The 15,321-nt window shown below is 34.1% G+C and overlaps 1 protein-coding gene across 27 annotated transcripts in view; it reads right to left on the bottom strand.

Annotated features, from left to right (window-relative positions):
* Positions 1-15,321, bottom strand: part of LOC145303571 (uncharacterized) — a 612,784-nt gene that overhangs the window by 196,996 nt on the left and 400,467 nt on the right. For all 27 annotated transcript variants that reach the window (XM_080145085.1, XM_080145093.1, XM_080145097.1 and 24 more), the window contains one exon: positions 10,951-11,071. In XM_080145085.1, the coding sequence (XP_080001211.1) occupies positions 10,951-11,071 (121 nt within the window). The remainder of the gene's footprint in view (positions 1-10,950; positions 11,072-15,321) is intronic.

Below are 15,321 nucleotides of genomic sequence, written 5' to 3'. Positions count from 1 at the left end.
GAGATTCAACAATGCTACGGACCTCGAAGGGCGATCAAGGTTGAATTTTTTGGTCTTATAAATTCATGTTTATCATCTGATCTTCCATGGTCGGGTCCGTACCGAATGGTATATATTATTTAATTGGAATTCCTCGAGATGAGCATTATTTATTAATTTTACTTGGCCAAGAATGTGGTGAGACGACAACAACGACGGAAGGCAGTAATTGCAGTGAATGCAGTCAGGAGATTCAGAGTTCCTATCCGTCGTGGTTACCACCTGACGAAGGCTAGAGGAATAGTTGGCCGAAACGTTGTGAAACAACTAAGATGAGGATAATAGTCCGCAATAAATAAAAATGAATAAATAATACTCATCTCAATAATTCCAATTAAATAAAATAAAAAAACTAATATTTTTTAAATATTTTAATAATACTTATTTTGTTTCTGAATTTCATTTCGGCTACGTCTGTTAGATCTATGGATGACATTGAGCAGTTTTGTGATAAAGGGGCGTAACTCTTGTATCAACAATGCTAGAAATATGAAATTTTGAAAGAATGTATTTCGATTTTTAACATTTTAATATAATTTTAATATATAAAAAATATTTTAATAGTATTCCGATTTTATTTTAAATATTACAACAAATTTCTATTGGACATCAAGAATACGATTTTCAAGCCTTTTTCAAAAGGGGTTTTCCATCTTTTCAAGGTAATTATAGAAATAAGTTCTTTTCAAGATAAAGCTAAATATTGAACGCCTTTTCAAACATGTGCGAACCCTGTTTTAATCATTATTAAATATTAAAATTAATCATTTTAATTAGCTGTAATTTACAATCGATTCATAAATGATCCATTTCTTACTTTCTATTAGTATTCTTTGATCTGCAGTCTTACTTGATAGTTACCACTCTTGCTGTTGTTTGTTTCTTAAGATTCAAAGATATTAAAGAAAGAAAAAGATTGTAATAGTCCACTGTAACAATTGGAAATATCACTATAGTATTAATACTATTTAACCCATAGCTAGAGAGGAAAAGAAAGAGACAGAGTAAAAAGGATATATAGCTAACAAAAAGATTTTTTTTTTTTTTTTTTAATTTGACCGATTTTGCAAAATGGCCTAACCCGAGCTCAATGGGTGATCCAACGGCTCATAATAAAAAATATTACAAGAGTAACTACACAGACCGCATTTTAATAGCAAATCTCCTCACATCACCAGCTAGTTCATTTATTTCATATTTTATCCTGCAGTAATTCTTTCAGCAGCAGATAGATGTTTACCTGCATAAAATTAATTTTAAACATCCATGGATTTTTATCCTTACTGACTTTTACTATCTCTATTTTATTTCTTTGTGTTTCACTTTTTTTCTAGAAACTACTAGGCTGAGTTGGCTGACATTTTGTATGGATCTTCATTATAAGATGCAAGTATTATGGGTTCTGTTCGATGCACAGTTAAGAATTAATAAGGATTAGTATTTAAGTTCCGATTTTTCTTGAAAACTACTAGGCCCATCTGGCTGAAAATCTTTATACAAACCTTTGTTATAAGGTGCAGCAAACTAAATATTATGGCATCCCTTCAATGCATTGTTGGAGATTAATAGGGATTAGTTACCACAGTACTAAATTTACTCTAGAAATTGTATCAGAAACTACTTGTAAGTATTACTTTTAATTGTTATTTCTAAAAAAAAAAAAAAAAAAAAAAAATACTGAGTACTTTAAAAAAATTAGCATTTAAGTTGCCACATCAAACTTTACTTTCAACTAGCCAATTTTCATTTGTTATTGTTGTAGCATATTATACAACTACAATTTATTTTTAAACTAGCGTTGGTGCCTGGCGTTGCCCAGGTGTTTGTAGGTGTGAGTGTTGGGGGAGGGGGGGGGTAGATCCAAACCCTATGCTAAACTACTTTTAAAAAAGTGGGGAAAAAAAAACAAAAAACAGCGAAGATGATGTAAAAAGAAGAAAAAGTAAAATAAAAACTTGTTTACAAAAATCAGAAAAAAAAATTTTTTTTTAAATGTTTTGGTAGTTAGGTAGGATCGAATCCGGAATGTTGAGGCGAACTTGATAACTTACTGCTCACCCACGAAAGGAAAGTAATTGAAAACAATTTCAAGTTAACGTTTATAAACGCATAAGTGGCAGGTGCGCGGTGAATTTAATTAAACTTAATTTTAACTGTGGGGTAGTTCTTTTGGGTTTGTTTTTTACCCAACTTTGCCTGGTTTTGTTTCCTCAACGCGTGTGGAAAACCAACTCCCCTTTAATAGAAGAGTCTTCAAATGAAAGCAATTGTCTGATATGACAGGTTTCACTGACATTGATCAAGATCTACCGCAGATGTGCTGACGGTTATATCCCACAGGATTAGTGAATCTCTTGACAAAGGCTTCCTTTCTAGGGCAATTGCTCTTGACATATCAAAGGCCTTTGACAAGGTATGGCATAAGGGTCTACTTCACAAGATTTCCAGCTACGGTATAACTGGAAATGTTTTCTCAATCATTAAATCATTTCTCTCCGATAGGCTTATAAGAGTAGTGGTAGATGGACAAAAATCGGAGGCCTGCAATATAAATGCTGGGGTCCCTCAGGGGTCAATCCTGGGCCCAACTCTCTTCCTGATCTACATCAATGACCTCCCTAAACACATACTTAAATCATTCGTTGACATCTATGCTGATGACACGACCATCTACAGCAACACATCAAAGGCTGTAAATGACAAAGTTCTCTCTGATTCTCTCTCCTCTGATCTCGAGCGCGTGGTTCAGTGGGGGAAGATGTGGCTAGTTACCTTTAATGCATCAAAAACCAAACTCCTATCCTTACATCATCAACGCTCTGATCCCCAGCTGGCATCAATTGTGATGGATGGCTCTCGTCTGGGTGAGGCCCCGTGTTTTGACAAGCTTCTGGGTTTGACCTTTACTCCTGATCTGAAATGGAACACGTACATCAAGTCTGTTGCCAAGGTCGCTGGAAAGATGGTGGGATCCTTCTACCGCTCCAGAAGATATCTCACTACTGATGCAATTCTCTATCTATATAAAAGCCAAGTACGTCCAAGGATGGAATACTGTTGCCATATCTGGGCAGGAGCTGCCAAAAACAGCCTATCATGCCTTGACAGAGTACAAAATAGACTTCGTGGCTTAGTGGGGGATGCCCTTTTCTCTACCCTGCAACCCCTCTCTCACAGAAGAGACGTTGCGAGCCTATCCTTGTTTTATCGTTATTTTCATGGCAGGTGCTCATCTGAACTCCAATCGCTGGTCCCCCCTCGCCAATCTTTCACGAAAAACACCCGTCTAGCTGAATCCACTGTGAAAAATTTCCCCCACTCTATATCTGTGCCTAAATCAAAACACGGATTCCATGAACAAAGCTTCTTTCTTAGAACTGCACGCCTGTGGAACTCTGTTCCGTCTGCCTGCTTCCCTCCGGACTACAACTTGGATGTCTTCAAGTCCAATGTTAACAAATTCCTAATGAACCGCCCCCTTAAGTAAACACTCCATCAAATCTCCACACTAACGTAATGTACTTGCAATAACCCTTATCCCTGAGTGGCTTCCGGGCCTTGATAAGTGGTGATCACTGTGTAAAAAAAAAAAAAAAAGTGTCCATTGCTTTCTGGACGCTCACGACCCGTAGGCCGAGAACTGTGCCTTAGTTTCACATCAGTTTCGCTTTGATGCGAAAAAAGCCCAAGCAACACATGAGAAGATGAAATAGCAAGAATTTTGTAAAAGTCAACGTAAATAAATCTAACCGCGATGTGCGTTCGCAATTCATACATATTATGATCTACACGGTATATAAGAAGTTCTAAGTGATAGTACCCCCCACCCTTGAGAATCCCGGCAAAAAAAGCCTGCCTTGGACATACAAAAACTTGCGCACTCGTTTTGCATTTTATACATATAGATTATTTAAGTCTGGTGGAGATGACTGCTTAAATGAAACATTTGTAAATAATTGTCTAAAAAGTCAGTGTACAAAGATTTATTTTTTACATCTTATAAAGATGTCGAAAAACAAAGTTCATACACAATCTTGCTTTATTATTTCTTTACACAAACTCGTTTGATTCACAACTTAATGTAAGTTTTTCAGCTAGGAACAAAGTGTAGTATCTGTTCTGTTGCTACACTTTGACTATTTTGTCCTTGATCTGTATTGATCGTATTGGTTATTTGGTTTAATGGCATATCATATTTTGGGTTATTTAATACCAAATCCAGTAATTTTGGAAAAAAGTTATTATACTTCTACTAGTTTATATCATCAAATATTTATTCATTATGTTTGGTTTGGTTGTTTTGTAGAGAAAATTTGTTGTTTTTATTTTTGGCCTTGCAAAAATGAGTTTTGCAAAAGGAAAGGAAAAACAACAATAACATCAATGTTTGGTGCAATTTAAGACGTAATTTAAAGAATAAACTAATTGCAATCGCATTTCAATCAACAAGAGTAAAATGTTGATATATAAGGGGTTACTATTTGGGGAAAAATTTGCAGGGACATTATGTAGGGGGTAGAACAGGAAGATGTCTATTCACATTACACTTTAACTTCTGCATGTTAATACAGTCGGGGAAGAAAGAACCTAGGAGAGAATTCCAAGTCTAGGATTTGACAAGAACTTATATTTTTCATTTATATATAACTGATAAATATACATAGATCTTTTTTTTTTTTTGTATTATGAATAAAATACTTGTTTAAATAAAAAATAAAAACATTAAAAATGAGTTTCTAAAACTCCTATTTACACACGCACAAAAAAAAAAATAAATGAATAAACATAAGTATTTTTAATTATTTTTTGCAAGTCTTCCACTTCCACAATATATTTTTACCTGAACAATGCTGGGTAAATAATTATATAAGTTTACTAAATACGGAATAAAATTTGTTCCAGAAGTCCAAATCCCATATACATCAAATTTCAAGTCTGCATACCAAAGAGGAGTTTGGTAGGGACTCTTCCTCAGACAGACAAGGAGATATATATATATATATATATATATATATATACACACACACACACACACACACACACACACACACACACACACACACACACACACACACACAGTAGGACCCTGGGATACAGGATTAAAAATCAGTAAGGTGGGGCAAATACCATAACCAAGGGCCGGAAAAACATTGTATTCCACATCGTAACCTGAAAACAACCACTGATGAGTTGTGAAACAACGAAACAGGTCTGTATGTCGATGACTAAAATATATTTTATATATATATATTGATAGTGAACATTCCAAAGTCACAGATGTATTTATTTCACATTCATATTTTTTATTGGTATATTACATTTTACACATGTTCCATTGAATGGTAGAAATTTACCAAACAAATCTTCAGAGACATATATAAGATCTCCAGAAAAAAAAAACAATTTTTTTCCTTGGCTTGAAAGGATAAAAGATGGTAAAATGAAACACAAATTCTTAAAAATTTTATTATAGAAAATATTGCAACTTTCTAGGGATGAAAATTTTTAAATCGCATAAGGAAACCAAATACACACACACATACATACATAAATAAATGCATACATACATACACACTGTGACTCCAGATTCATTCAACAAGTATTAAGATCTGGAACAGTGATGCTATGTATGGGTGTAAAATAATAAAACAAAAGTTACTAAAATAGCATGGAACATTGTCTATGATGCTACCAAATATTTTATATAAAGAAAAAATTATTTAAAACAATACCGGATGTAGAAAAAGTTATCAAAAATTGAAACATTTGATCTCTACAAAAACTGCTGGAAATGCAACACAGGTGTTTGGGAGGGGGAGGAGGGGGGCGATGGATTCGGTTAGGTAAAATGAAAAAATAGTAAACATAAATAAAAATAAAAACTTCATGTGGGAAGATTTGAAGGACTGAAGATGAAAAATATTTTTTCAACAAAAACACATTCAAAGTTTCTCTTGAGATTCTTATCAAAATTAAAAGTTGGCTTCCAGTTAATTGCGTTCAGCATGTTTAGAACTTTAAAAAAAGTTCACTGATAAATGGAAATTACCATTCTGAAATGTCAACTGGTGGAAGAGATCCATCTTGAAATTGGATTATTAAAACAGAATGAGAGAGAAAGATAGAATTAGAAAGAGAAAGGTGTACAAAGAAATGAACAGTGTGAAAGTCTAGAGCGAGATAAGAAAAAAGGGTGTCGTGGACAGATACAGAGCGCGAAAAAGGGTGTGCTGGACCGATACTGCTAGAGAACAGTCGCCTGTTCGTGTAAGTAAGTAAAAAATGAGATAGGATAGCCGAGAATTCGAACCTGGGAAGTTAGGTTTGGAATTAAGAATTCCGATCATAAGTTTAAAATAAATAATACAGATATGTTATTGAAAAGGAATGTGTTGTTAATAATGTTATTGAAAAAGGAATTTGATGATTCAATTCTGTTCATGGAAATTAAACAAAATTGAAATAAGGAATTTGAAACGTTGTGGACAGATACAGAGCGCGAAAAAGGGTGTGCTGGACAGATATAGAGCACAAAAAAGGGAGAGCAATGGGTAGGGGAGAGGAGCGACGGGTTAATCTATACGGAATTATAAAAGTAATTTGACTTCTTTAAAAATATACTGAGTTTTTTAATATATACTATGGTTTGCAGTTTTAATTTGGTTAGTTTTCAAAATTTATATCAGAGTGTCAGTTATTAAAAGTTTACATATTTTATGTAAAATCAACCAAGACCCGTTTAGTTTTTTCAGCTTTTCATTTGTTCTTGCAAATATTTTTTTTTTTACAATTTCATTGTTCAGTGAAAAGGCCAAAACCGCCCAATCAATGAACATTACATTTATTCCATCAGAGATAATTAATTCATACTGATGAGAACACAAAAATAACTGAAATAGAAATAAAGAAAAGGTTGTATACAACAAAATATGTTCATAAAGAAAGGTTTGCGACCTAAATATTCTTTGATTGTATATAATCATCCACAGAGACATTTGTGCTGGATAAATGTTAACTTTATATGTTTGAGGAAATTTGTTTGCAATTGGAAAGCAAATATATAGGATGTTGCAGCAAAATCCAATGCAAAATATCAGAAGGAGCATGATGAAGCCCCTTATGAAGGAGATGACTGCTGGATGTCCCTTCAAGCAGAACTTTACTTCAGTGCGCAAGGACAAGACAGCTCAGGCATGTTTGCTCAATAATGTGCCTCACCACTGGTCATCAGACTTGTAGCTGTCACTCAACTGTAACCCTCTAGACCATTTGTTATGGTGCATGATCAAAGCCAAAACTAACAAGCATGCCCCCAATATGCTTGACACTCTCAAGACTGTCATTGTGGCAGCTAAAGTGTTCAACTTATTTTTTATTTGTCTTGAAATAGTTGTCTGTTCTCAGGAGTTACACTCAAAAATAATTTACTAACTGTTGCTAAATAAGCTTTCAGGTTTCTGCATTTCTCATTTGTATTGCTGATTTTGTTTTTTCTTTTTTGTCAAGTGTTCGATTTTGAGGCAAAACCCTGTGGGAGTTGAAAACTCCCAGCCTAACTCGATTGTCACCTTTTAACTTAAAAGAGCGACCTAGCTACGTCACTTCCTGTTCCTCACATTTCTTCCTCTTTTGCGCTGGACCTTCAAGTAACCAAGATGTAACAAACACCGCTCCGGGTGGCATGAGCCACCACAGCGCCCTCACTAGCCAGCCAGCCTTTCACAGCTACCGATCGCAAGTAACAAACTCTTATTCTAACGAACTCTCATTCTTTCTATCGTTCTTCGTGTATATTTATGTAAATAAATTGCATTTCTTTCGCTGATATAGAACAGTATATTTTCGTCATCATTATTCGACCTTTTGTCTTTTCAATTCCTCTACCATTAAATACATACACCATCATACACCTGGGGACGGGGTCGTCTATCACACAGCAGACCATCCTGTCCCCAACAACCCTGTATGTATAAATGAGCAGTGACACCGCATGTAAATGGTGGTTCAATAGATTCTGGCACATAGTATGGGATTGGCATACATGTTTAAGCTCTTTGTACTAATATGGCTGGGAAAAGTAAGGATCTTATCTTATGAGGTTGCATGTGTCTTATTTGGGCGACTTTTACATGCTATTTTCGCAATATTTTTTACTCTTTGCGTGTATTTGGCTTTTCCGTAGTTCGAGCCTACCTGCCTACTAAAACTTTTTTCTCAACACACACTTACAAACACCCAGGCAATGCTGAGCACCCCTGCTAGTTTATAAATAATAAATATATATATATATATATATATTTGGCAAAATGGGCGCGTGCGTTTGTGTATGCCCGTGAAAGGATTTTTTTGTCGGGTTTCTCACGTCGGTTACATTCAGGGAGAAGTTTTCTTATGCTTCTTAGATCGTAATATCTCCAATTTGCAAACAGACATCATCTATCTATTTTGATTGAGTGTTTGTCTTTCTCATATAAATAAAGCAAAACTAATCGAAGCAAAGACATCCGCCTGGACTTATGTCCGCAACCAACACCATCCTGACAAGAAACCAAAAAACAGAACAGATGGGTTGAACATTTTAACACCCTACTCAACAGAGACTCCTCAAGAACGTGCCACAGCATCCATCCCACCTATGGATGTCTCTTCCACCAACCTTTGAAGAATTTAGTGTAGCACTAAAACACGTGCGCCAAGGGAAAGCTGTAGGACCCGACAACATCACTAGAGAGCTCCACACACAAGGGGGAGGGGGTCTCCCTGTGAAGACACGCCTCCACTCTCTCATATTAAAAGCCTGGAAGGAAAAACAGGTCCGCAGTGACTGGGAAGATGCTCTCTTTGTTACCATCTTCAAAAAGTGAGATAGAAGAGAACGTAGGAATTATAGAGGGATTTCACTATCAATAGCAAGAAAGTATAATTTTAAACCAACTACAAGATGTAGCTGAAGATATCCTGCCTGAATCCCAATGTGGTTTCCACCCATCCAGAGGAACCATTGACATGATTTTCTGTGCCCGCCAACTTCAGGAAAAAACAAAAGAACAACAAAAAGCCGTATTCCAATTTTTCTTCGACCTTGAACAGCAATGTGGTCAAGTCACAAGATTGGTTTGGAGTTCCTAAACCATTTGCAGACATGATCAAAGCCCTGCACAACGAGATTCAACTAAAGTGATTCACTAAGCAACCTATCAGAGCCCTTCTGAATCACTTGCAGGCTTAAACAAGGCTGTGTACTAGCACCAATATTGTTCTCCCTTTGTCTTGCAGCCATGATATTCGAAGTTCCACAAAACTACCCCGGGATATATATCAAGTTCGATGGAGGAATTTTCAAATTGGCCAAATTAAAATTAAGACAAATGACCAACACCATCAAAGTGATAGAACTGCAATATGCAGACGACAATGCCACTGTGGGCCAATCCCCAGATGAACTCCAGCAGTCTATGGACAATTTTTATGCCATGTACTTGTGTTTTGGCCTAACAGTTAAGATCAAAACAAAAATACTGGCCAGGGGAAGTTGTGCCAGACTTCAACATCACCATGGATGGCACCACCATAGAATGCATCTGAGCAGCATTCTTTCCACTGAAGCTAACTGCTCAAAAGAAATCAAAAACTGACTACAGGCAGGCCACACTGCTTTAGTGTCTTCAAGAACAAGGATCTAACATCCAAAGGTGATGGTATATAATACCATAGTTGTCTCCACCCTATTATATGCGTGCAAGACCTCGACCATCTACAGCAAAGACCTTAAAAAACTCCAATAGTTTCACCAGAAAAACTGGACCATCATGCGGATTAAGTGGGATGATTATGTGTCCAACATAACTGTCCTCAAGAGAGGACAACGTTATCAGCATAGAGGCCTTGATCATGAAATACCAACTGAGATGATCTGGCCATGTGGCTCGCATGAAGGACACTAGACTGCCGAAACAAGTGATCTTCAGTCAACTAAATGCAGGAAATCTACCCTGTGGCTACCTGCAACTTAGATTCAAAGACCAGCTGAAAAAAATCTCTATGTGAGGTCAATCTTTGAAGCCTCATCGAACAACAGACATGAATAGAGGAACAGAGTCAAAGTGGGTACAAGTGTATTCAAAGAAAAAGAAGAACCAATCTAATAACCAACCACATCCCCCACAATACAATGAGATCAATGCCCCTGACTTTTCAGAGCCCAAATTGGTTTCTCCAGCGACAAAAGAACTCACCATCCCGATAATAACTATAATTCTCACAAAACTCAAAGCTTTCTCTTCCTTTCTGTATTAAACTTGGGAACTATGATATTCAGACACAAATGTATGCCGTTGTCGATGAGTAGTGATATATAATAAGTAGTAAGATTATATATCTGGAAAACAATTGGTTTAAGGTTTCTAATATTCATACTAGAACTGTCTGCAAGAACTTGTGGCATAGTGATTAAAGTACTTGGTAATATTCAGTTGTAAAAGTTACTCTTCTCGAGGTGAAAGGTTCAATTTTCAGTGCAGGTGACATTAAAAAATACAATTGCGAATTACTTAGGACTTCTACCTAGTGATGGCTGATGGAACGATAGCATGTTACCTCCATGAATTAAATAAAAGGTCCGTTCAAAATTCCTTACAGATTTCTGAATTCAACAATTGAATGTTGGAGGTTACAGCAACCAGAACTTTGTGAAAATAACACTCAAAATGAGAAGAATCTAAATAATATGAAAGTATGGATGTTTCTCATTGCAAGAATAAAATAAAGGCACAGGTAGAAATCTAAACTTAATCAAATTGATGTAATCAAAATGTTTTATTTTTTTTAACATGTTTAAATATTTGTGCAGATTCTTTACTGCTGAAATAAAGTTGACAGAAAGTAAAAAGAAAAAATATTTTTTTAACTTACCTGCCATCCCTGTGAGCTGCACCCCCAGGGGCCAAGGTTTTGATAAAAATGCCCAATTTCTCCAGGCCAGCATCGGCACCAACACCCATGCCTATAATACTCAGCCCGAGGCCATCATGACCTTTTGAAGGGATGGGGGTAAAAAAAAGGGAGAAAAAAAAATATTAATAAATCTGCAATAAACAGTAAAGATATAAAAGGAAATACAAATCTTTAATTCTGAATATTTTATATATCTACATTTAATGGGCATTATGTACAATCAAAGGAAACCAAATTGATAAATAGATGAAAGATTGAATATGAGGTAGAAGGAACAAAAGAAAGAGGAGAGGGAAGAAAGAAGTGGTGAGGACAAGGTAAACCAAGGAGGTGATAAATAGGAAAAGTGGAAATATAAATGGTGGTGGTAAGAGTAAAGGTTGGTGGTAAGAGGAAAGGGTGAAAAAGGCAAGGGCTGCAGAAGTGGTGGTGGTGGTGGCAATAGTGAAAAGGAGAGAGATCCTGGGAGGAGGGGATAAAGTGGAATGGCAACGGTTGAAAGAAGGAAGAGTGGAAAAGATGAATGAAAGGAAATGCTTTTTATTGTATCAATCATGAGTAATCCACTTGGCAAATTGTGTTTTAGCTAACGCGGGAGGGGGGGTTGTGTTACTGATTATAAAAAAAAAAATTAGAAAAAAAAAAAAAACAACAAATTTTAGTGTAGATTAATTAGATTACAATATTTGTATAAATAAAACAATGTATACTGTTAAAGTAATTATAATAAAGCCTCTTATAAATAACCAATTATAGTGGAGGAAGATGGAAAAGGCTTTGTCTAGAAAATTTGAGGAAACCAAGAATTAAAATCCCCAGAAGTAAATTGACCAGAAAAAAAACAAAAAAACTTGTCTTGCAAAACGCTAATATTTTATCCATGATATAAAAATATTTGTAAATAGAAGCATGTGTCATAGTAAAATGTAACCAATCATTAAATAACATTTAAAAATGCATAGTAAATTAATGAGATGTCTTTTTGCAAAGCAATATGCAAATTATTTGACATTATATACCCATAAGTATATTAGAAAGCTTATATTGTGAACAGGAATTTCGCATTTTAATCGCACGGTTAGTGCAACAAGTGGCACAACTACAAATTTTAAGTGTGTGTGTGTTCCTTATAAAAAAGGAAGGTTACAGAATCTGCATAAAATGTAAAAGTGTATTCTTATGTAAAATTTACTCTAGAGAACAATGAAAGCGTTCAGATCTCCAAATGCACCTGTATGGGGACTATGAGAGCATATTCTTCTTAAAACTTAAAATATATGCAATTATGTAATTTAAATCCTACATATAAAATTTTCTGTGAAAGACAATGGAAGTGGTCTCAAATCTCTAAGTCTCTGCCTAACCTAAGGGAGATATGGGTTCAAAACTTCCTTTTAAACTTCAAAAGTATCTTATTCTTATTAAATTTATATCAGACTAACAGGTTGCTCAGTCATAAGATATGCTTAAATATGATATGAGAACATATTTTTCTTTTTTGTTTTAATTTAATAAAATGTAAAGGAAAAATTTGAGCATACTTAGTTCATAATGCCTCACCATCTGTCTCTCTCTCTCTCTCTCTATTAGTGATGGGACGATTCCAATATTTCCCCCCGATTCCGATACAATTACCGATTCCGTGCTAAATTCCTGATTCCCATACAATTACTGATTCCGATTCTTTATAAATCTCTAATTATTCAACTATAACATTGTTATTTTCCCCGATTTTCGTAAAAACATGTTAAATGTGCAAATATTTTCCTATATGTCAAAATATACTTGTGGAGAATGATCTATCGATTTTAGCTTTACTTGTATTTTAAAATCAGCAAATGTTTACTAATTTATCAATATTACCAGCAATGGAAAATATCTATATATTTACGAATTCCAATTAATTGTCCCAACACTAATATATATATATATATATATATATATATATATATATATATATATAAAATTTAGGGTTTTTTTTTTCTCACCCTGACATTGATATTAAAAGCTTACTTTTTCTTTTTAAAATTTATTAAAACAAACTTCTCAATATACTCAGTCATGGATATGCTTGCAACTACATAAAAGTTAATTTCTTTGCGTATTCTTCGAATAATGAGCGTTAATTATTTTTTATGGTTTCTAATTAGATGATTGGTTTCATTTTATTATTACAATGAATTCTATAATGCATAGTTTCTACATTCTGCATAAAATTTAAGATGAAAACATTCTAGCATAGACATGTTTTATATATATAAAAGTGACCTTGTCAGTGTGTGTGTGTGTGTGTGTGTGTGTGTGTGTGTGTGTGTGTGAAAAGTCTACAAAACTCCTCTCTGAATATTTGGTCTACAGAGTTGAAATTTGATATATAGGGTATTTGGACATGTAGCATACTTTCAATTTGGTTTTTAACAGGCAAAAATTACTGCTAAAGGCTCAAAATTGAAAATAAAACAGTTGACCTTGGCAAGAGTAGTTGGCTAAACCTGTTTGCATGCACAAATCTACATTAATAAGTTAAACAACATTTTTTTTTTTTTAAACTATATGCGTATGGGCACTGCCAAGATGCTAAGGAATCCCACTGGAGAGTTTGTAGGTTTTGGTTTCAATTTTAGCCGATAGCACTCATTTTTTTTTTTTTACTTTTCAAAATCACTGCTATAAATTGGTATTCCTGTCCGTTTGTTTGTTAACAATTTGAGTAATATATACAAAAGGTCTGTTAATTTAGTATTTCATTTATTTCTATATATATAGTATGATTCTTTGAAAAATATGATTAAGAGGTCACCTCATTTGTTTATTATTTTAAGGAAAATCAATTGTACTAAATAGCTGTAAGTTAGTTTAAGTTTCTAGCGAAAGAGTTGTTTTAAGTGTTCTATTTAAGATTGTTATTTCATCAACTCTAAATAACAATTATATTGATAATATATTTAATCAAATTTATTTGGAAATATTACTTCTGACATTGATGTTTTTATGAAACGAGTAGAGTTATTTCCCCTGATTAGTTTTTTTTATACGTTCCGAAGTTCGAAAGATAAAAAAAAAAAAAAAAAAAAAAAAAAAAAAACTCTTCCCAAATAAAATAAGTTGGTAATCGCAAGACGTTTCTAGCGTGAAAAAATAATTTTGTGTTGACAGAAATATGTTTTGCTTTATTTTTAAATATTCGATACTCTTGCATAATTTGACCTGGATTCTCGGGAATTCCCGTCAAGCATGGATTGGGCAAGACCAGCAATCATTGGTTTAAGCCGAGGATTGTAACAGACGCTTTAAAAACAAACAAACCGGCAAAAAATACAAATGTAAACAATCAAAAGTAACAAAAACCTACCTTTAAAGGACTGAAAATATTTTTTTATTTTATATTTTTTTTTTTGCAAGATAATTTATCAACAAAAAGTTTTGTTTTTTTTTTTCCTTCAAGAAAAGATGAAAGTTTTACTTTTTTTCACCGTCAATTCTTAGGTGTAAGTACAACTTTTTTTTTTTTCTCAACACATTCTGTTCAGTCAAGTTTTTTTTTGTTTTTTTGTTTTTTTTTGGGGGGGGGGTCCACAGAAATTTTATATATATATATATATATATATATTTTCTTTAAAAAAAAAAAAAATATATGTAAAAATATGTTTACGAAAAGCATAATTGTTAGATTAAAGTACAGGAAAAAAATTTTTTTTTTTTTTCAAGAAAACTTGATATTTTTATTTTATTTGTTTTGTTTTTTTTACGACTGTTCATTGTCAGAGGAAGAACTTTCAAGATAAGGATATTTCCTTAGGAATCTTTTACTTCAGTCAACTGTTGAATGGCCATCGACGGCAAAGAGGGAGGAGATAGGGTAAAGGAAATGTGTAAGTGTGCTCCGATATAATACTGCATTCCCTTTGCATATTTTTAAGGGTAGCCATTTCGGATGTCCATAAAGAAATGATTTTTACTATTGTTAAAATCTCACCTGGTGAAGAGGGTATCACATACTTCTTTTTTTGGGTGATTACATTTACAGGTTTTTATCTGTTCTTCTATTTTTTAAATTATTGGGTGGGTGGGGGTATCGACGTTAACCACGATGAAAATGATTAATATCCTTAGTATAGTAGGTGCATTCAAAACTGAACTTTATGTCGACCTGGGTAACGCCAGGTACCCATGCTAGTATGTGTGTGTGTGTATATATATATATATGGCTCATTCCATGTGAAATCAACAAATTGGGGGGGAGGGGGCAGATACCATGTCCAACATAGATTTTTTTTCAAATTTGCTACACTTATAAATTTCCATGTAAGGAATTGAATGGCACCTATT

The sequence above is a fragment of the Euprymna scolopes genome, chromosome 19 (genome assembly GCF_053919585.1).
Source record: "Euprymna scolopes isolate OS-2025 chromosome 19, ASM5391958v1, whole genome shotgun sequence".
Classification (NCBI taxonomy): domain Eukaryota; kingdom Metazoa; phylum Mollusca; class Cephalopoda; order Sepiida; family Sepiolidae; genus Euprymna; species Euprymna scolopes.
Note: the sequence above shows the minus strand (reverse complement) of the source record. Positions and strands in the feature narration are given on the sequence as shown.